The sequence below is a fragment of the Pelobates fuscus genome, chromosome 3, assembly GCF_036172605.1.
Source record: "Pelobates fuscus isolate aPelFus1 chromosome 3, aPelFus1.pri, whole genome shotgun sequence".
Taxonomy (NCBI): Eukaryota; Metazoa; Chordata; class Amphibia; order Anura; family Pelobatidae; genus Pelobates; species Pelobates fuscus.
In genome coordinates, this window is record NC_086319.1 from 235,081,772 (window position 1) to 235,103,552 (window position 21,781).

The 21,781-nt window shown below is 40.8% G+C and overlaps 1 protein-coding gene across 1 annotated transcript in view; it reads left to right on the forward strand.

Annotated features, from left to right (window-relative positions):
• Positions 1 to 2,945: 2,945 nt before the first annotated feature.
• The window catches only part of PHYH (phytanoyl-CoA 2-hydroxylase), a 40,411-nt gene continuing 21,575 nt past the window's right edge, over positions 2,946 to 21,781 (forward strand). Inside the window, exons 1-3 of the mRNA XM_063448218.1 lie at positions 2,946 to 3,112; positions 15,764 to 15,819; positions 16,983 to 17,093. Of these exons, the coding sequence (XP_063304288.1) occupies positions 3,041 to 3,112; positions 15,764 to 15,819; positions 16,983 to 17,093 (239 nt within the window). The 5' untranslated portion in view covers positions 2,946 to 3,040. The remainder of the gene's footprint in view (positions 3,113 to 15,763; positions 15,820 to 16,982; positions 17,094 to 21,781) is intronic.

Below are 21,781 nucleotides of genomic sequence, written 5' to 3' on the forward strand. Positions count from 1 at the left end.
GGTGTTTTCAGTAGTTATGGTGTTTTCAGTAGTTATGGTGTTTTCAGTGGTTATGGTATTTTCAGTGGTTATGGTATAATCAGTGGTTATGGTATTATCAGTGGTTATGGTGTTTTCAGTGGTTATGGTATTATCAGTGGTTATGGTGTTTTCAGTGGTTATGGTATTATCAGTGGTTATGGTATTTTCAGTGGTTATGGTATTATCAGTGGTTATGGTGTTATCAGTGGTTATGGTGTTTTCAGTGGTTATGGTATTATCAGTGGTTATGGTATTATCAGTGGTTATGATGTTTTCAGTGATTATGGTGTTTTCAGTGATTATGGTGTTTTCAGTGGTTATGGTGTTTTGTAATTGCTGAGAATTATCTGATTTCAGTGGATTCAGTTACTGTTATTAAGAATTCTCCTCACAATTTTGACTGCTAATAATAAAACTGAATACAAAGAACCAGTTGGGGGGGTAGGTAGGCACAGAAATAGGAGGGGACAGGCATCTGAGAGCCAGAGACAATTAGAGCACAGGGGAACATACCAGCTGCACCAGTTTTTGCTAAAGAATTTAGTTGAGGGATGGTCAGATGGGTCAGATTCCATTGGGGATGGACAGACCAGTTTTGATAACCATCTAGTAACACAAACTGTGTTAACAGTCAAAAACTGGTCATTCTCTACTACATAAGGTAGTCCCCAAAATCACACACATTATATCCCTTTTTAAAGTTATTTAGCATACATTCTAAGGGATCAACAATCTTTAAATCGGCGCTGCCATACTTAGCAACGGAGCGTCTAATTCAAAGAAACACAACAAACACACCTACAACAGTCACATTTGTTTCCCTGGCAACAGCACCATGTGGCACAGTTACTAGGTCAAACTCATACAACAAAACATACAGGGAATTCCCGTACACACACAGCTGTTACACCAGTCACTAAGTAACTAATACTGTGCCCTTTGGCGAAACTATACAGTCACCCACGCTATAATTCTCTATATATGAATTACCTGTCTATAACACACGCCAGTAACATCGTCTTTTACAAATAGCGGTTACAGTACGGTTAGCATAAGTCAAAGCACAATTTAAGGTCACAATACAATTATTAGTGGTTATGGTGTTAAACATGCATTAGACGACAATGATTAGTACTTATATACAATGTCAGTAAATATACAGGGTTATGGTACCGTGCACTATGATACAGCAACACACTATTAACACTCTCGCTAGACGGCTGAGCTCGCGCTATCTAACAAGATATACACTTTACTAAACAATCTTTAACACATTTACAATCCCAACTAAACTATTGGCCAGTACCTTGAATGGACTACCTAAAACTATATACATCCGTTTTGGTTAGCCACACTGCCCAAGCACCACATATAGCGAGCTAGAGGACCGAATTTACACAGACGCCTCTTAGTCGATTACTATCAAAAATCTAGTGGGTTCCAAATTTACACGCCTTCCCACTTAGCCAAGATAGGTTGAGAGCTAGCGAACCGAATTTACACAGACGCCGCTTAGTCTCCCGGTCCCTCCGACCTAGCGAACGTAATATACACCCTAGAACGCTAGTCTAGACAAGACACCGGTGTCCGGCTAGGGCTATTTACACCAGAACCCCGCCTGACTAACCAAATCAAACGGTCTTACTAAAGAGCGTTCAATTGAGCGGTGCGCCTTCGCTCCTTCCCTCCGACAGAGGGGGCAGATTCCATACACAGATTTAAACCCCTTTTGGGCCTACCGCACAATCGGTATACCCCTAGTGGGTCTGCCGTCTAAAACAGCAGTTGTCTTACCTCCTCGTTCCTGAACCTGGGTTCACACTCATCGACGGGGACACCCCAGCACTTACTACGTAGAGGCCGATGATCTCCTGGACAAAAGACCAGTGGCGCCGAGACGAAGGGAGGTCCACGCAGAAGTTCAGGGGTGCAGCCGTAGAGAACGTGGGCAAAGATAGACCGTCTCACGCCTCTGCTTCTCAGCTACCGTTGAACGATGAGCTTCCCGGCCCAATGCACCAAATGATACCGGAGAAACTGACGGAAGCCAAGCACAGAGAGATGGACACAGGTTTCTTCAGGAAGGAAGAGATTCTTTATTCGATTCACCGACCGGGGCTCAGAGGGACTTATGTCACCAAAATACAACAAGATCTGAGCCCAGAACTGACTGTGTAAATGCATGATATAGACATATAGCTCCTTCTATAGTTAACTCTACCCCCATATACTCTTTACACAATCAGCTGAACAAAGCCTAACTTCCCTTACCTATTAGACCACATGGCTCACCCAGAACAATGGAGGAGGGGAAGTGTTTTCAGTTTCTGCATTCCTGCATTTGCTCAATATGGTGTTGATTGTATCTTAGCTACGTGTAACTAACTAACTGATACAACATTTACACATATGCCACATGGCAATCTTGTCCTAGTAAATTTATTTTTACTGAGATTCCACCACAATATTACTCAATCATATGGGGTGGCAAGACATAGCCTTACATATTACATGCGACAATATATGGCGCAATGACTTATGGGGCTGGCATAGATTTTTTTTTCCAGGGCTGCTTTGTATCCCAAGTCCGGCCCTGGGTGATATTCAGTGTTTTATTCAGCATTGTAATTTCCAGATAGGTGATGGTCTACAACTTAACATGTACTGTAGTTCCATAGCTTTGCTTACACCCTCTCTACATACAGCAACCATTAGGGCTATTTACTAAACTCCGAATTGTAGTGAATTTTAATCCAAATGGCAAACTGATCCTAAAACACGCAGGCTGTGACCAGAGCTGAGTATTATTAAACCCATTATGTAATACTCTGATAACCATCGTGCTGCCCCGCTCTATTATGTAATATATGGGCTATGTCTCGCTATCTCTCCTCCACTGTGCGGCGGACTTTGCTCGGGGCGGCGCCTTGAGAGGAGGGTCTTACAGCGGGAGAGTGTAATAAGGCTGACAGGCTGCAGCCAGGTTCGCCCAGTGTCGGTGTAACCGGAGCGTCACTGTATGAGCGCCATGCAGACCCGCAGCACCTTCCCCGGGGGCCCCGGAAGACTGGCCGTCCTACAGCGGCACCTCGTATCCTTTACACTGCGCGCGGGGCATGCTGGAAGCGGCGACCTCTGTGTTCTGAGCCCAGAGTGCTGCTTGTAGATAGGACATGGGGAGATAGGAGGTGGGGGGATATAAATAACACTGTATAGCAGCTGCTGCATGGGGGGGGGGGGGGTATAAATAACACTGTATAGCTGCTGCATGGGGGGGGGGGGGATATAAATAACACTGTATATCTGCTGCATGGGGGGTATAAATAACACTGTATAGCTGCTGCATGGGGGGGGGGGGGGGGGGGGTATAAATAACACTGTATAGCTGCTGTATGTCAAGGTGATGTTTTTACCCCATGGTAAATATAGAGTCAGTGATTGTAGTAAATGGTTTCCCAGCAATAAGCACATTTTAGCTGGGTCTGCCAGCTGGCCAGGCATTGTTTACATTAGATATTGAGGAATACCCCTCCATTGGCGGCCTGTTACTGGAAAGCAGTCTGTTTGCAGTACTATTCGGAGCTATTTTTATGAAGGTAGCTATATTTGAAATGTACTTTATATCATGTCTGTAGTAAACAATCCTGTGCAGAGCATCTATGGCTGAGATCACTAGCTTCTGTTTAAGCACCATGGGAGCTGTAGTTTTACAGTATTTGGGGAATCTTTTTGGATACCCCCAATTAGACAGTCATCTCCCCCCAAATACACCACAGAAAGATCACTTTAGAGATCGGAGGGTTTTTTCTTTTTTTTTTTTTCTGATCTTTGAAAAGTATTAGATTTTGTTCCAGACTATCAGTCAGGGTGATTTATTCCTGAATGCTGGTGTGTCTGTGCAGGTTGTTATAATTTCTGTCAATTGCATTACAGCTACCAAACCAGGAAGTAACCAGCAAATATGTACATCTATACAGAAATATACATTGCTTTAATTTAGGGCCATCTGGTTTTTTTTTTCCAGATACCAATTTCAGAGTCCGAAATTAAAATAACTTTTGTTGTTTTTATAACATAATAAACTTTCTCTGTGGTGTGTATAATGGGGGTTATTAGTTTAGGTATAGAAAAATGCAAATTGATACACCGTATGTAGGTGAAAGGACAACCATGACAAGTGTTACAAAGGGCAGCAACACTGGGTGACTGTTAGGAGTCAGTTATAGGAGAAAGGAAATTGTTGTGTTTGACCTTAATGTAAACCGTATGAAATCCAGTCTCTTACCTTGTACTTGATTTTTATACAGGTGGCTGGCTCATGGACTTGGTACCCGATTTATTTTCTAGATAACATGAAGACTCTCATACACAACAAAGTTTCTCTATCTGCGTCATACATCTGAGTTCTGTGATCATTTAGAACCTGATTTCAGAAATTCATAAACAGATACTGTTAGAGGCATTTGTTGAGAATAAAGGTTCCTAGTCAGAGAATTCAGCTGCAAATAGTCAGTTTGAGTTGCAAAAAGGTTTATAAAATACTAAGGTGCATATGTAGAACAGTTCATGGCCTAAATGAGATTCTGAAGTTGGAAGAGGGACATGAAACTGAAATAGTAATTAAACGTTAATCAAGGGAGCAAAAAGCTTTGGTTGTGTGTATATGGGGCATATAGGCGTAGGCAAGTATGCTAAAGGGACAAGAAAAAATAGCACACACTCAGAAATGTACAGCTGTAACAAACAGATGCACAGAACTGAGTATGACTGGAAAGATTAAAGTAGTCTCACGTGAAATGAAAAATACTGAATAATGCTGGATATTATGATAAAAAATAGAGAATATCTAAAGCCCCTATTTAAATATAATGACCAAATCTATACATATAGTACAAAGACAGTCCAAACAAAGCTTTAATAAATCAGGCTAGATACTGTCATAGATATATACAGTAGGTATACCCAGTATAGAAAGGTAAAAGGAGCAAGTGACAGATGTGTATATATACAATCTAACTCTACCACAAAAAAAAAAAAAAAAAAAAAAATAGAACAAAGAGTCAAACACATATATATCACCAGCAATATTCCTAGTGAATATATGGACAAATATAGTAATCTCAAAATGTCCATATAAACAAAAAATATTAAATAGAGGAATGTGGTGAAATATGTATAAAGAATACTCGTATACAGACGTAAAAATCATGAGAAACGAATAATGGATATCGTGGAGCTTAGAATGCCCACGGCATATCTGTAAACATGGATAGTATACAGAGTAGATAGAAGGAAACAATACACACATGTGGGCACAGCTGTTAGAATGAATGCTGCCTAAAGACCACAATGTATCCAGTAAGTAAATATACTCAGTAAACTACCTATACTGAGTATATTTACTTACTGGATACATTGTGGTCTTTAGGCAGCATTCATTCTAACAGCTGTGCCACATTTATGTATTGTTTCCTTCTATCTACTCTGTATACTATCCTGTTTATAGATATGCCGTGGGCATTCTAAGCTCCACGATATCTATTATTCGTTTTTCATCTTTCTTTACCTCTGTATATGAGTATTCTTTATGCATATTTCACCACATTCCGATATTTAATATTTTTTGTTTATATGGACATTTTGAGATTACTATATTTGTCCATATATTCACTAGGAATATTGCTGGTGATCTATATGTGTTTGACTCTTTGTTCTATTTTTTGTTTTTTGTGGTAGTTAGATTGTGTGTATATATACACATGTCACTTGCCCCTTTAACCTTTCCATACTGGGTATACCTACTGTATATATCTATGACAGTATCTAGCCTGATTTATTAAAGCTTTGTTTGGACTGTCTTTGTACTATATGTATAGATTTGGCCGTTATATTTAAATAGGGGCTTTAGATATTCTCTATTTTTTATCATAATATCCAGCATTATTCAGTATTTTTCATTTCACGTGAGACTACTTTAATCTTTCCTGTCATACTCAGTTCTGTGCATCTGCTTGTTACAGCTGTACATTTCTGAGTGTGTGCTATTTTTTCTTGTTTGTTTATACTATTTGGGGTTAGGCCCCTGGAGACTCCACTAGGTACTGGGTAGGTTTGGACCCGGTCATTGATGCCTATTTATTTGGGCGTTATATGTTAGAGGCTTGCCTCCCCTGTTCACTGTTTTTTCTCAAGTATGCTAAAGGGGATCGATTTACTTAAGGGAAGGGAGGTGAATTGTTAAGGAAATTGCAATATTTATGCCAATGTAACGACCTGGAAAAAGTAGTTAGATATTTTTTTTTTTTGGTCCAGTTTGGCTATACACCCTGTTCCAAGTTATTATGCAAATTCTATTTAACCTCCCTGGCGGTATGATTATGTCAGGAATTTTGTACCAAAAGCGTTACCATTTTTTTGCATGGAAATTTGGTGTTATGTATTGTAGGCCAGTAATTACTTTCTTAAACCTGACCAAAAGTACTCTCAGATGTGATAAAGTTCGAAACATAAAATCATGAATTATAATCTAATAAATAATATAATTTTATTCAATAATGTAATAAATAATGAAATTTGTCAAACAAAGAAAATTCAGTAAACATCCTGGGTGTGGTAAATTTTGAAACATGGGACTGCACATAGACCGACATCACAATCAGGGCAATGGAATCTGGTTTCCTTTCGGATTTTTTTTCCATTGCTATCTCGCTTTGAGCAGCAAACTACGCACATCCTTGTAGGTGCTGCCTTTTTTGCGGTTGGCGGGATGTAATCCATAAAGTGACGACCAGTCAGGCGTTCTGGGTTGACAACGTCAACAGCACGACGTCCAGATCTGTTCACGGCCACTGATGCCGTTTGGTAGTTCACAAAAATCTGCTCCGCCACCTTCCAGATAAAGTCAGAATGAACAAGAGGCTTGTCACTCTTTCCTCTGTGCAGTATATAGGCATTCCAGAGGCATTGTTCCAGTAGATGCCTGAAGATTTTTTTGTAATATTTTTTTTGTTGATTCCGCATAGCCGGATAAAATGTCATCGCCTGATCAGCTCTATCGACTCCTCCCATGGTGTTGTTGTAGTCAATCACAAGTTGTGGCTTCATGACATCTTTCCCACCTCTTGTGTGGACCATGGCAGTGGAGGTGTTATGCACTGTACTCATTAGGCATACGTCTTTTTTGTCACGCCAACGCATTGCCATCATCTTTCCTTTCTGCCAGGCAACCATTTCTCCTGTTTTCAGTTTTTTCTTGGCAAACATAGATGGCAGGTCACGTCGGTTGGCCCTAACGGTTCCATATCCATCAGTCTTGTGTTTTATCAGAAACTCGTACAGCTCAGGCGATGTGTAAAAGTTGTCCGTTGTCACACAATACCCCTGATTCAGCAATGGCTCAAGCAGTGTAAGGACTGATGACGTTGCCATCCCATAGCCGCTGTACTTGGGGTTGAATTGTGTTCCTTTACCGGTGTATATGACGGAATTCCATATATAGCCAGTGGCAGACTCGCAGAGCATATAGGATTTTATTCCAATCCGTGCTCTCTTGGATGCGATGTATTGAATCCAGCTGAGGCGTCCCTTGTAAGCCATCAGACTTTCATCAATGCTGATGTCTCTATCTGGCACATAGGCCTGCTGGAAATTTTTTAGGATCATTTGGTATACGTCCCAGATCTTCTTGAGTTTTGGCGCTGGATGTGTGGCTTCGTCAAATTCCTCGTTGTTGGTGAAGTGCAAATTCTTCATTATGAGGGAAAATCGGTACTCTGACATGATGGTGCCAAAAAATGGGGTTGCCAGCCATTTATTGGTAGTCCAGTACCATTTCTGCATGGGTTTCCCCACCACCCCCTGAAGAAGTATTAGCCCCAGAAACTTCCAGATGTCCTCTTTAGTCACCGGTTCCCATTTTCTGTTCCTGGAAAACTTGCTATGCAGAGTAGCTGATTGCTGCTCGTTGTAGCGATTTGTCTCCGTGACAATCTTTTCAATGACGTCATCTGTGAGAAATAATTTTAGGTATGCCAAAGGATCATTGTGCTCAACGTCTACCTTCATCCCAGGTGATCCAGTAAACGGAAATCTTGGCGGCGGTACCTCATCCATACCGCAATCAATAAGGCACCAAGTGCGCACATCACTGAGCTCGGGTGCAGAATCGTCGCTGTCGCCACTTCTCTGGTCACTGTCAGAGTCGGATGACGAATCTTGCCACGAATCGCTATCGCAGTCGCTCAATTCTGCGAGGGGCTCTGTGTCGCTGCCGATGTCACTCATCTGATCCAAACCCGCTTTGGAGATGCTAAAGTGACGCTTTGATGCCATGGTAAAAAATGTATTTTATGGGCAGAAATTACAGCAAAAAGGGCAGGCAGTGTAGGGTGATCAAATTTCAAATCTGAGGTGATACTGTGTCAAATCTGAGGTGATACAATGTAATCTGACAGGATTTCACTGTATCACCTAACTTTATGTGTGTGTGTCACTTTTATGCTTGAAACATTTGAATTACCCGCCCAGTTCCGCCCCCATGAGCCTCTGCGGCTCACAGAGACGGAACCAGGAAGTCAGATGGAGGCATCCGCCGGGGCTCTCACCGGCAATCACAGCGTGGGGACATCGCTGGATCGCAAGGAGAAGGTAAGGAGACTCCGCTGCCAGCTCTGTTATCTACCCCGAGCATGACTCGGGGTTACCGCTTCTGGCAGCGAAAATTAACCCCGAGTCACGCTCGGGAATACCGCTAGCCTGGTTAAGTGCCACAAAGATTAAATATTTTGTTTTTCAGTTTAACTCATGGATGGCATTGTGTCTCAGGGCTCTTTTGATCACGGAAAACAATCTTGGACACCTGTGATAATTTGATTGCCAGGTAAGCCCAATTTAACCCCTTAAGGACCAAACTTCTGGAATAAAAAGGAATCATGACATGTCATGTGTCCTTAAGGGGTTAAGGAAAAACTGCTAAAGGAGGGTGTTCCACGTTATTAAGCAGAGCACCGTTTTCATGCAATATGGGGAAGAAAAAGGACCTCTCTGCTGCCGAAAAGAGTGAAATAGTTCAATGCCTTGGATGAGGTATGAACACATTAGATATTTCACAAAAACTTAAGCGTGATCATTACACTATTAAGAGATTTGTGGCGGATTCAGAGCACAGACGGGTTCGTGCAGATAAAGGCACATTGAGGAAGATCTCTGCCAGATCCATGCATCGGATCAAGAGAGCAGCTGCTAAAATACCATTACATAGCAGCAAACAGATATTTGAAGCTGCTGGTGCCTCTGGAGTCCCATCGACATCAAGGTGTAGAGTCCTCCAGAGTCTTGCAACTGTGCATAAACCTTCTATTCGGCCACCACTAACCAATGCTCACAAGCAGAAACGGCTGCATTGGGCAGAAAAATACATGAAGACTAATTTTCAAACAGTCCCGTTCACTGATGAGTGCCATGCAACCCTGGATGGTCCAGATGGATGGAGTAGTAGATGGTTGGTGGATGGCCACTCTGTTCCAACAAGGCTGCGACGTCAGCAAGGCGGTGGTGGAGTCATTTTTTGTGCCAGAATCATGGGAAGAGAGCTGGTCGTCCCCTTTAGGGTCCCCAAAGGTGTAAAGATGACCTCTGCAAAGTATGTGGAGTTTCTGACTGACCACTTTCTTCCCTGGTACAGAAGGAAGAACTATGCTTTCCGTAATAAAATCATCTTCATGCCTGACAATGCACCATCTCATGCTGCAAAGAATACCTCTGCATCAATGGCTGCTATGGGGATAAAAGGAGAGAGTCATGGTGTGGCCTCCATTCTTCCCTGACCTCAATCCTATTGAGAACCTTTGGAGCATCCTCAAGCAGAAGATCTATGAGGGTGGGAGGCAGTTTACATCCAAACAGCAGCTCTGGGAGGCTATTCTGACATCTTGCAAACAAACAACATAGTTGATAACATGAGAATTATGCTGACTGTTATTTACATCAATTATTTAGGTAAATGAGAAAAATATTATTTGCATAATAATTCGGAACAGGGTGTATGGGCCTAGAAATTTGCAACTTGTGGGCTTATTCACAAATGTCAGAATAGTTGTGAATTTAAACTAGATTTCAAATTTAAGGCTAAAATAGCCAAACTGGAAATATTCTCCAAATTGGCTGTGCTGCATTTTGCTACTTTCTCAATGCAGTGCCCCTCTAGGGCAACGCATGCACAGAGCAGGCCGGACTGGCCATCGGGCAAACTGGGAAAATGCCTGGTGGGCCGCGTTGACCATGCGCCGAGGCCATCATGGGAGATCACAGGATCTCCCCTGCAGGGCCAGTGCTATTCATGCGCCGGCCCTGCTGTGTGTCTTCGTGGTCCTGTAGGGAGATCAGGGATCTCCCTCACTGGCCCACAGACATTAAAATGGGCAGCCAGCAACACGGGAGGGAAAGGAGAGAGAGAGAGAGGACCCAGTGGAGCTGTAGCCTGCAGCTCCTCCCGGTTCTCCTTTTGCAAGGTCGGAGTGTTGCCGTGGTTACCGTGGTAACGTTCCGATTCCGAGAGTGAATTCTAGCCAGAGGAGCCACCGGTTAGAGTTCACTCCCCAGTAGGACCACAAGGGCCTCACCACCGGACCACCAGAGATTACAAGCAATATCCCCCCTCCCTGAGCAAAGGTAAGAAGGGAGGTGGGATATAAACTATATTTTTTAATTAAAATAAAAAATACACATGTATATGCTTTAATCTCACCACACTGTAACCTAAACACACATACACTGCACCCAATCACACACTGCAATCCGTCCTCCCAAACACACACCTCACACACACACACTTACGGCACCCCCCCCCCCTCCCCACAGAGCCCTTCACACATCACATTCCAGACACGCATTACACCCCTTATAGACACACTAAATCCTGTACAAAACTCTGGATCCTCTATACACACACACACACACACACACACACACTCTCACTACACACCGAGACTGACATTTACACAAAACGTTACACCACCATCAACTCACTCTACACACACAATCCCACAAGCAGGTTCCAAACAGACATTATAATTTCCTGATCCTCTTGTCCTCTGGTATCCCACTTATGGAGACACCAGAAACAAGTCACAAGCAAACACAGCGCAAGCATGTTAATAAACTTGCTTGCGCTGCGCAGAACAAATACAGGGCCCTTTTCTCATGCAACAGCTCTTCACCAGGGCTACTGCGCATGGGCTGCCCTTGAAAAGCATTGACCCAACATGTCCACTTTGAGAGGGGGGAATGCTTGTCATTGGTGATGAAAAAAACAAGCTCTCTGGCCAAATTCTTTTTCCAGTCCGGCCCTGGCACAGAGCCCTTGTGTAAAGCTTTTACATGGGGGAAAAAATGCTTGTGGTATGTGGTATGCTGTTTGTGGTATAGTGTGCTTGAAGAGTTGTTTGTGCAGGAGGGTAATAGGGCTGTAGTGTGTGTGTGTGGCAACTAGTCGCTGCAGAATGTGTGCCATGTTGTGGATACAGGCTGTTATGTATTTTTGTGTGGAACTGGGGCTGTAGTGTGTTAGAGGAAGGTAAGGGTTGCAGTGTGGGGAGATAGATGTATTATGTTCACATACTTTATCCTCCCTTGCTTTCCAGGGAGAGTATACATTGAAATTTAGTGTTCCAGTGTAGTGATGTCGCGAACATAAAATTTTCCGTTCGCGAACAGCGAACGCGAACTTCTGCAAATGTTCGCGAACCGCCATAGACTTCAATAGGCAGGCGAATTTTAAAACCCACAAGGACTCTTTCTGGCCACAATAGTGATGGAAAAGTTGTTTCAAGGGGATTAACACCTGGACTGTGGCATGCCGGAGGGGGATCCATGGCAAAACTCCCATGGAAAATTACATAGTTGATGCAGAGTCTGGTTTTAATCCATAAAGGGCATAAATCACCTAACATTCCTAAATTGTTTGGAATAACGTGCTTTAACCCCTTCAGGACGGAGTCAATAGTACACGTTCTGATCAAAACAAAACGTAAACAAAAACTGGAATTTGCGCTATATGTCTGTTCAACCGTAATTCACCTCTTTCATATTAAATGCACCCACACTTATTATATATCATTTTGTTCAGGAGAAACAGGGCTTTAATTTCATATAAAATATTTGTATATGAAACAATTTATTATGAATAAAATAAAATAAAAACTGAGAAATTTAAAAAAAAAAAATTTAAATTTGTCGTTCCGCCTCACATTTTAGCTGTAAATGTCATAATACTGTTAGGTTTTACTGCAACAAAATGCACATATTTGTAATCAGCTATGTCTCACAAGTACAACAGTACCCCCCATTAACAGGTTTTATGGTGTTTTGGAAAGTTACAGGATCAAATATAGAACGTTCCATTTTCAAATTGAAATTTGCCAGATTAGTAATGTTACCTTTGAGACGGTGTGGTAGCCCAGGAATGAGAATTACCCCCATAATGGCATACCATTTGAAAATGTAGACAACCCAAGGTATTGAACGTGGGGTATGTTTAGTCTTTTTTAGTAGCCACTTAGTCACAAACACTGGCCAAAGTTAGCGTTCATATTTGTTTTTGTGTGAAAAAAGCAAAAAACTAATATTTGGCCAGTGTTTGTGACTAAGTGGCTACTAAAAATGACTGGACATACCCCGTTTGCAATACCTTGGGTTGTGGGCTTATTGTTTGATTGTTTAGCATCCAGAGCAAACCATATGTTGCACCTGCTGGAGGAGCTGACTGATGGCCAGTAAGCTGGCATCTGTGACAGTCTGTCTCCTACGCCCGCAGGGTACCGCTCACACACCTGTTGACCATTACCACTCTTAGTCCACCTTGCAACGCTCCTATGTATGTAATTGCATACTTTTGGGCCTAGCCACAACCCATTGAGGGTTATTCACTAAACTGAAAACTGAAGGATTGGCATGGAAATTCTCTTGTCAATTCTCTGCAGTTGTTTTGTGAATGATATTGCCATATTCTGCTGTTATTTCTTCAATAAAAGAAGAAAATTGTTTCAGTATTTATTACATTTGTAAATACTGCTTCCATGTAACATTCCTGATAATGAGGGACCAGGGAGTACTTTAGGTAACATATATACCAAGGATATAGTCCACTTGGTTCCCTGGCATCGGCGCGTCTGAGCCGGCATGACTCTCTTGGTTCGTATTCCTCTCATATTATTGAGGTGTGTAGGTATATATAATCAAGTGTTTTGACCAAGGACACTTACTGGTCTGACGAGGATGCAAACCTGGATTTCCCAGTTCTACGGCAGTGACATTACCAACTGAATCTCTGCTCCCAGATGGAGTAACAGCAGATATAAGCAAGATGATCATAAAAAGCTAGCAGTCTTTGACCACCGGACAAGATTACCAATTATCACCCAGACAGTATGCTAGCAGTGGTTAATGAGGTGCTGTCCACAATCCCAACCAACACCATCAATGAGTCAAACAAGCTCACATATGCCACAGCATTGGTAGCCCTGCAACTGCTTGACTAGATCAGGGTGAAGGAAAAACAATGCTGTAAACCAATCCAGTACTGGAAGAAAGAAGCCTCCCAAAACAAAGAGGTCCAGTGGCTACGAGACCTGAAAGCAGACCACTGCATGCTACTAGAACAGGAACCAGTCACCATCACAGTGGGGGATATTCAACAATGAGTATCCCATACAAAGAGCCCCAGGACCTGACGTGATCCATACCTACTGGATAAGCAATGATCTTCACTTCACCTGTCAGTGTTTTTAATGTTGTGGCTGATCAGTGTAGAGTTAAGATAGAGATAGATTGATCTATCTATATATATTTACACGTGATACTCGAAAAATTTGAATATCGTGCAAAAGTTCATTTATTTCAGTAATGCAACGTAAAAGGGGAAACTAATATATGAGATAGATGCATTACATGCAAAGCAAGATAGTTCAAGCCATGATTTGTCATAAGTGCGATGGTTATGGCTTACAGCTCATGAAAACCCCAAATCCGCAATTTAAATAAATTAGAATATTGTGAAAAGGTGCAATATTCTAGGCTCACAGTGTCCCTAATCAGCTAAGTAAGCCATAAAACCTGCAAAGGGTTTCTGAGCCTTTAAATGGTCTCTCAGTCTGGTTCAGTAGGAATCACAATCATGCTGACCTGACAGTTGTGCAGAAGACCATAATTGACACCCTCCATAAGGAGGGAAAGCCTCAAAAGGTAATTGCGAAGGAAGTTGGATGTTCCCAAAGTTCTGTCTCAAAGGACATTAAAAGAAAGTTATGTGTAAGGCAAAAGTGTGGAAGAAAAAGGTGCACAAGCAGCAGGGATAACCGCAGCCTGCAGAGGATTGCCAGGAAAAGGCCATTCAAAAGTGTTGGGGACTTTCACAAGGAGTGGACTGAGGCTGGAGTCAGTGCATCAAGAGCCACCACACACAGACTGATCCTGGACATGGGCTTCGGATGTCTTATTCCTCTTGTCAAGCCGCTCCTGAACAACAAACAACATCAGAAGCGTCTTACCTGGGCTAAAGAAAAACAGACCTGGTCTGTTGCTCAGTGGTCCAAAGTCCTCTTTTCTGATGAGAGCAACTTTTGCATCTCATTTGGAAACCAAGGACCCAGAGTCTGGAGGAAGAATGGAGAGGCACACACTGCATGATTCTTGAAGTCCAGTGTGAAGTTTCCACAGTCTGTGTTGATTTGGGGAGCCATGTCATCTGCTGATGTTGGTCTACTGTGCTTCATTAAGTCCAGGGTTAACGCAGCCATCTACCAGAAGATTTTGGAGCACTTCATGCTTCCTTCTGCTGGCGAGCTTTATGGAGATGCTGACTTAATTTTCCATCAGGAACCTTGGCACCTGCCCACACTGCCAAAAGCACGAAAGCCTGGTTCAATGACTGTGGCATTACTGTGCTTGATTGGCCAGCAAACTTGCCTGACCTGAACCCAATAGAGAATCTATGGGGCATTGCCAAGAGAAAGATGAGACATGAGACTGAACAATGCAGAAGAGCTGAAGTCCGCTAGTGAAGCATCCTGGTCTTCCATAACACAGGCTGATAGCTTCCATGCCACGCCGCATTGAGGCAGTAATTGATGCAAAAGCGGCCCAAACCAAGTACTGAATCCATATGCATGCTTATACTTTTCAGAGGTCCGATATTGTTCTATCTACACTCCTTGTTTTATTGATTGCATGTAATATTCTAATTTACTGAGATTGTGGATTTGGGGTTTTCAAGAGCTGTAAGCCATAATCATTGCACTTATGACAAATCACGGCTTGAACTATCTTGCTTTGCATGTAATGCGTCTATCTCATATATTAGTTTCCCCTTTTAAATTGCATTACTGAAATAAATGAACTTTTGCTAGATATTCTAATTTTTCAAGTATCACCTGTGTGTGTGTGTGTGTGTGTGTATAGCATAAAGTTTACAATTCAGTTTATTTCTATACAGTTGGCGGTCTAGCGAATGTTTTTTGTAAGTAGGCCATTACCCCCTCTCCTCACCCTATTAAAGTTATTTTCACAAGGCATTACAACTTACTGATTGGCTTTCATACCCTGCTACTATAGTTGATGTTAAATTAAAATAAAGAAGCCCATGCAGTTCTGGTTTGTTTGTTTTTCCCTTTAAGATTTATAATCTGTATCACAAAAAAATTCAATAACCTTGTTATTAGTACTTAATTGACCTTAATTAATACCTCAGGTTGCTGTCCCAGTTTCTGGTCAAGTCTCAACTGCCATCTACCCAACTGACTTTCAGTAAGTATGTCCCATGTCTTACCAGTGTGTATGACTCTTGCCACGCATGCGCATTCAGCTGATGACGGAAAAAGGAGGAGGAGGAGAGTCCCCAGCGCTGAGGGAGCCCGGCGCTGGAAAAAAGGTAAGGGATTAACCCCTTCCTCACCCTAGAGCCCGGCGGGAGGGGGGCCCAGAGGGTGAGGGGGACCCAAGGACCCTATAGAGCCAGGAAAACTAGTATGTTTTCCTGGCACTATAGTGGTCCTTTATCAGGGAGTCAGAAAAAAAACGCCTTCCCAGCAACTTGAGCAGATGCCGTGTTAGCCTCGTGTCATGGGGGCCCGAGTGCTGGGCGACTGGCTACCCTAGGGCCCATCCCCAAAGGCAGCCGGCTGCGCCCATTGTGGGCGGGCAGCGAGGGAGCGCTTTTCTCTTTGCTCTTCTTGCTCTGCTACCTTGCAGCAGCAAGATAAGAGCAAACCCACACTAGACGCCTGGGAAACAACCCACTCCAGCTCTTCCAAGGTAGAGAGGCCTGATGGACTGTCAGAGTGTGTCAAATCAGTTAGGATGTGTGTGTATGCCAGTGAAAGTATGTGTTGGTTAAACACTGTGCGCCAATGACTTTGTGTCTGTCAGTGAGTGTATGTCTGTGTATGTATCATCAGTGTGGGCATGTGTCTGTCAACGTTTGTGTTGGTATTAAACAGGAAGGGGTGGGGCAACTTTAGGTTAATGGGTGCCTGAGTTTAGTCATGCCTAGGGCAGCACAAAACCAAAATAAACTACTGAACACACTGTTGTGTTTAATTATTCTGACACATAAAAGTAAATCGCAATAATGATAGAATACAGTCCTTATGTGGTAAAAATGTTCATAACGTAGCAAGACTGACTAATACTGAGATAGAATACTCTCTGGGCCTGTCACATTTGTATTTCGAACACGGTAGTGTACCTTAAGTGCTTTTTTTTTTCCAGATAGTAAAATTTTAAAAGTTTACTTTCACTTCAGCTCATCAAGGTAATTTTGGTAATCTTTTTGGATTTTTAGGATTTATGTGGCTTCTAATTATTAGAAGATTGAGATTGGGAATTACAGTAAAAATAATCGTGACCGCAATTGTAGTTTGTACTTTCTACCATAATTTTGATCTGTGCTCTGAATAATCTCTCACCAGATACACGTTGAATAATAATGTCCTGACTTTGGAACAGAGACAGTTCTATGAAGAGAATGGTTTTCTAGTCATAAAAAACCTGGTTTCACAAGAGGATCTTGCGCGTTTCAGGTACAGATTTATATTTCATAATTTTGTTTTCAATTTGATGCTCTAAAATCATGTAAATTATAGGAAACCAGGCTGACCGCAACTTGAGGAGCTTTCGCTGTGAGAACCAAGTCAAACTCTATTATCACAGCTAAATTCCTATAGGAGCGCAGTGTTGCGTTGCATGTTCTTTTAGTCCTCAAAGTTCCTCTATGAGGAGTATCGGATTGGACTTTAAGAAGCTTTGGCGTGACATTATATATATATATATATATATATATATGATCTCTGTCTTTTGACAGTTCTTTTCTGCTCCCTATGGCTCAGTATCTAGCCTGCTCAGTGCATCCACCTGAGAGCTAACACTCATTGACTATTTATACACAGACACTAATTGCAATTTAAAAAGCCACAAGTCTGGGAAATTAACCTTTAATTGCCATTTTAACCCGTGCGTCATCTTGTGTGTCTGTAACAAGGCCAAACATTCAAGGTTATGTAAACTTTTGATCAGGGCCATTTGGGTGATTTCTTTTATCATTATGATTTAAAAAGGTGCCAAATAACTGTGCTAATAAATGACTTCATATGATCACTATCCTTCAAGAAAATGCATTGTTTTGCATGATCAGTAATAGTTTTAAAATCAATGCCAAAATTTCACAATTTCTGCCAGGGTATGCAAACTTTTGAGCACAACTGTACCATTCACTGTCCTCTGCACCAGAAGGGAAAATGCAAAGATGGCCCACGGTGACAGAGGCTCTTTAACCCCTTAAGGACGGCGGGCATTCTATGCCGTCCTTAGGGAACCGGCTCTAAACGCCAGAGGGCAGCATAGAACGCCCAAGCCATCCTTTCTACTTACCCTGTCGCTGGTGATCCCACCGGCGATCGCGGTATGGGTACTCACCTGGGATCCCAGGGAGGCCTTTCTCCGTCCTCTTCGGCCCCCCTGGGCCATGTGATCGCGAGGTCCTTGCGAGGACCTCACGATCACATGGACGGCATAGCCAATGACAGGTAATGACAGGTACTCCCCCTGCTGCCTGGAAATAAAATGAAATAACGTTAAAACAGTGTAAAAATAAATATATATACATATATATACATACACTGTCTAAGTGTATTTTAATATTAATATATATATATATATATATATATATATATATATATATATATAACATATGAAAAAAGCTAGCACTAAAGGACTTCAATAGGTAAAAAGTAAAAAAACTTTTATTCCAGTGTGTCAAAAAAGCAGGGTCGACGTTTCAGTCCACCGTTGTGAACTTTCTTCAGGACATAAAATACATTGTACAATGTTCAGTTTAAATAAGGAAACTAACTTACCCAAGCACCTTCACCTGTGTGCTGGCGTGAACCGCTCCCCTCTGCGCATGCGTGGCTATCTGCTCATCCCCTTCCGGTATCAAAGTGCATATGAATCCGTCACCATGGAAACGGGTAAATTGATCGAAAAAAACAGTGGTCTATTTAAACTTGCCCTTATATTGACTTGGCAATTAGTCAGTATCAATACTGCAGCTAGATATTAGTAGCTGCAGAGACCTAGTAACACCCGGTGAAGCTATGAATAACTTACAAAACCAATCGTGATGTACGAAAACAAATAGAAAAATGTGTGTGAAGGCATATTAGTAGCCTGTCGTGTGTCACGATCCATGTAAATAGCTATATTATACACACCTATGACTGTATTGGTGGTAAGGTGTAACATGCTGAACACAGGGGTAACTGTAAATTTACCCAGAGATATATAAAGGCAAACGTGCTAAACAGTGCTCATAATGTGAAAGCCTTAATGTTGTGGTAACTTCTTAAAGTGACGTGCAAAAAAACAAGCTTATATATATTTTTTCTATGTATGTATATACAAACAGAAGTAGCGATTCAAAGTGACTTATGCATGAAAAACAAACATAATCTATATTCTATCTAATCAATATATTATAGAAGGGGAGGCATATGGCTACCGAGGGGTGGTATGGCCAGACAATGTGACAAAGCAAACTACCTCTAAACATATAAGTAATGGTAACTCTATATTCAAAAACAAATGGTTGCCTAACACACATCCATGTGAGTCCAAAAGTCCTAGATACTAGTCAAAGTCCTAATTACTATATAAGCAATGCGGACTAATGTATCCACATATAGGAACTGTATTGGACAAATAATTATTCAATACATATCTAAATGAAAACCTAGGTTATGGTCAGCATCCTATTTATTAACTGGGATTATAGTGTAAATTCACTTATCCCCATAACTGGGATAATGGTACAAACTCGCATACCCCCAGGGGCTGATTTATTCATTCGAGGGGACTATATATATTTTAGTTACCAGGACTCAAAAATTGAACAATTTATCAACTAATGATCCCCTACATGGTAATTCACATAAGATCCTAGATGGATACTCACTCTAAAAGACGTGTGTAAAAAAATAAGCAAACCATAGTAGAAAAAAAATAAAGAATAACAAAATAACTGATGAAGAAAATAAGAAGAAAAAAAGTAGAAAAAAAATAATAATAATAATAAAAATAAAAGAAAATATAAAAAAATGACTTATCCAAACCATTAAGTACTTAAATAAAAGATATAAATGTATCTCTCTCTCTCTATATATATATCTATCTATCTATCTATCGTCTACGTGTATTTTAATATTAATATATATATCAAAATACACGTACAATGATATTGATTAAATATATACCCAGGAAATCTCAATGTATCTTTCCTGGTAAAATATTTTATAAATAAATAATATATATCATTTATATATATATATAATAATAATAATAATAAAAAATATGTAAATACGTAAAAAAATAAATGTGTAAATTCGTTCTATTTTAAAATGTTATAGATATATCTCTATATAGATATATATATATAGATATAGATATATTTATAATAATTCTACGGATTTTATTAATTACAACTAGCGGGACCTGCCTGACAACCCAGGCCAAAAGTCCAGGGAATTTAATTTGCTAGCACTATAGTTAACCCTGTAACTTTCCAAGACACCATAAAACCTGTACATGGGGGGTACTGTTTTACTCTGAAGACAAATATTAGTGTTTCAAAACAGTAAAATGTATTACAACGACGATATTGTCAGTGAAAGTAAAACATTTTGCATTTTTCACACACAAATGGCACTTACATGGACAATATAATTGTTGTGATACATTTTACAGTTTTAAAACCCTAATGTTTGTGTTGAGCGAAGTCTCCCGAGTATAACAGTACCCCTCATGTACAGGTTTTATGGTGTTTTCAAAAGTTACAGAGTCAAAGATAAGGCTTGCGTTTCAGTTTTTTCACATTGAAATTCGCCAGGTTGGTTATGTTGCCTTTGAGACCGTACGGTAGCCCAGGAATGAAAATTACCCCCATGATGGCATACCATTTGCAAAAGTAGACAACCCAAGGTATTGCAAATGGGGTATGTCCAGTCTTTTTAAGTAGTCACACTCGCCAAAATTGGCGTTCAAATTCGTTTTTGGCATTTTTCACACACACACAAATATTAACACTAACTTTGGCCAGTGTTTGTGACCAAGTGGCTACTAAAAAAGACTGGACATACCCCATTTACAATACCTTGGGTTGTCTACTTTTGCAAATGGTATGCCATCATTGGGGTAATTCTCATTCCTGGGCTACCATACGGTTTCAAAGGCAATGTAACCAATCTGGCGAATTTCAATGTGACAAAACTGAAAAATTTAACATGGTATATTTGACCCTGTAACTTCTCAAAACACCATAAAACCTGTACATAGGGGGTACTGTTTTACATGTGAGACATTGCTTAATAAAAATATGTGTATTTTATTGCAGTAAAAGCAAACAGTATTATGACACTCACAGTTAGAATGTCACGTAGAACTAAAACATTTTTTTAAAATTCTTATTTTTTCCCATTTTTGTTCATATTTTATTCATATTAAATTGTTTCATACCTAAATATTTGATGTTAAATGAAAGCCCTGTTTCCCCTGAATAAAATGTATAATAAGTGTGGGTGCACATAATATGAAAGAGGTGAATTAAGCCTGAACAGACATATAGCGCAAATTCCAGTTTTTGTTTACGTTTTGTTTTGATCACAACGTGTACATTTGGCTCAGTCCTTAAGGGGTTAAAGTGGTACTGCCATGTGTTTGTTTCCTACCTTTCTTATATATATTATATCTTAATGATTATTACCCATCCCCGCCATTTTTATATTTATAATAAATGTTTCCTTGCATTGGTTCTCAATATCCAAGTACTGCTGTTTGTTCTTCTCAAACTGCAGACAATGATCTCTGCAGTTTGCCCTTCTGTGTGATTCTTTTGACCAAAAGAGCTTAGTAACTGAAATGGAACGTGGCTTATGCTTGGGCCAATTGACAAAAAATGACAGAGAGATCACATTCCCCATAAGAAAAAGTAGTCCCTACTAAAAAGCAAAGATGAATTAATATAACTAAAACCAAGGGGAATTAGAGGGACAAATTTAAAGCCGCTCTGAAATGACCTGACCGTCATATTCTCATGTATGTAATGTAATGCAATATGGTCCTCAGAGGAAGAACAGAATAATAATTGACAATTGAAGATTATGTTAGCTTTAGTGTACTAATAATCTTAATTGTAGTAATGACAGGAGGCGAATATTTG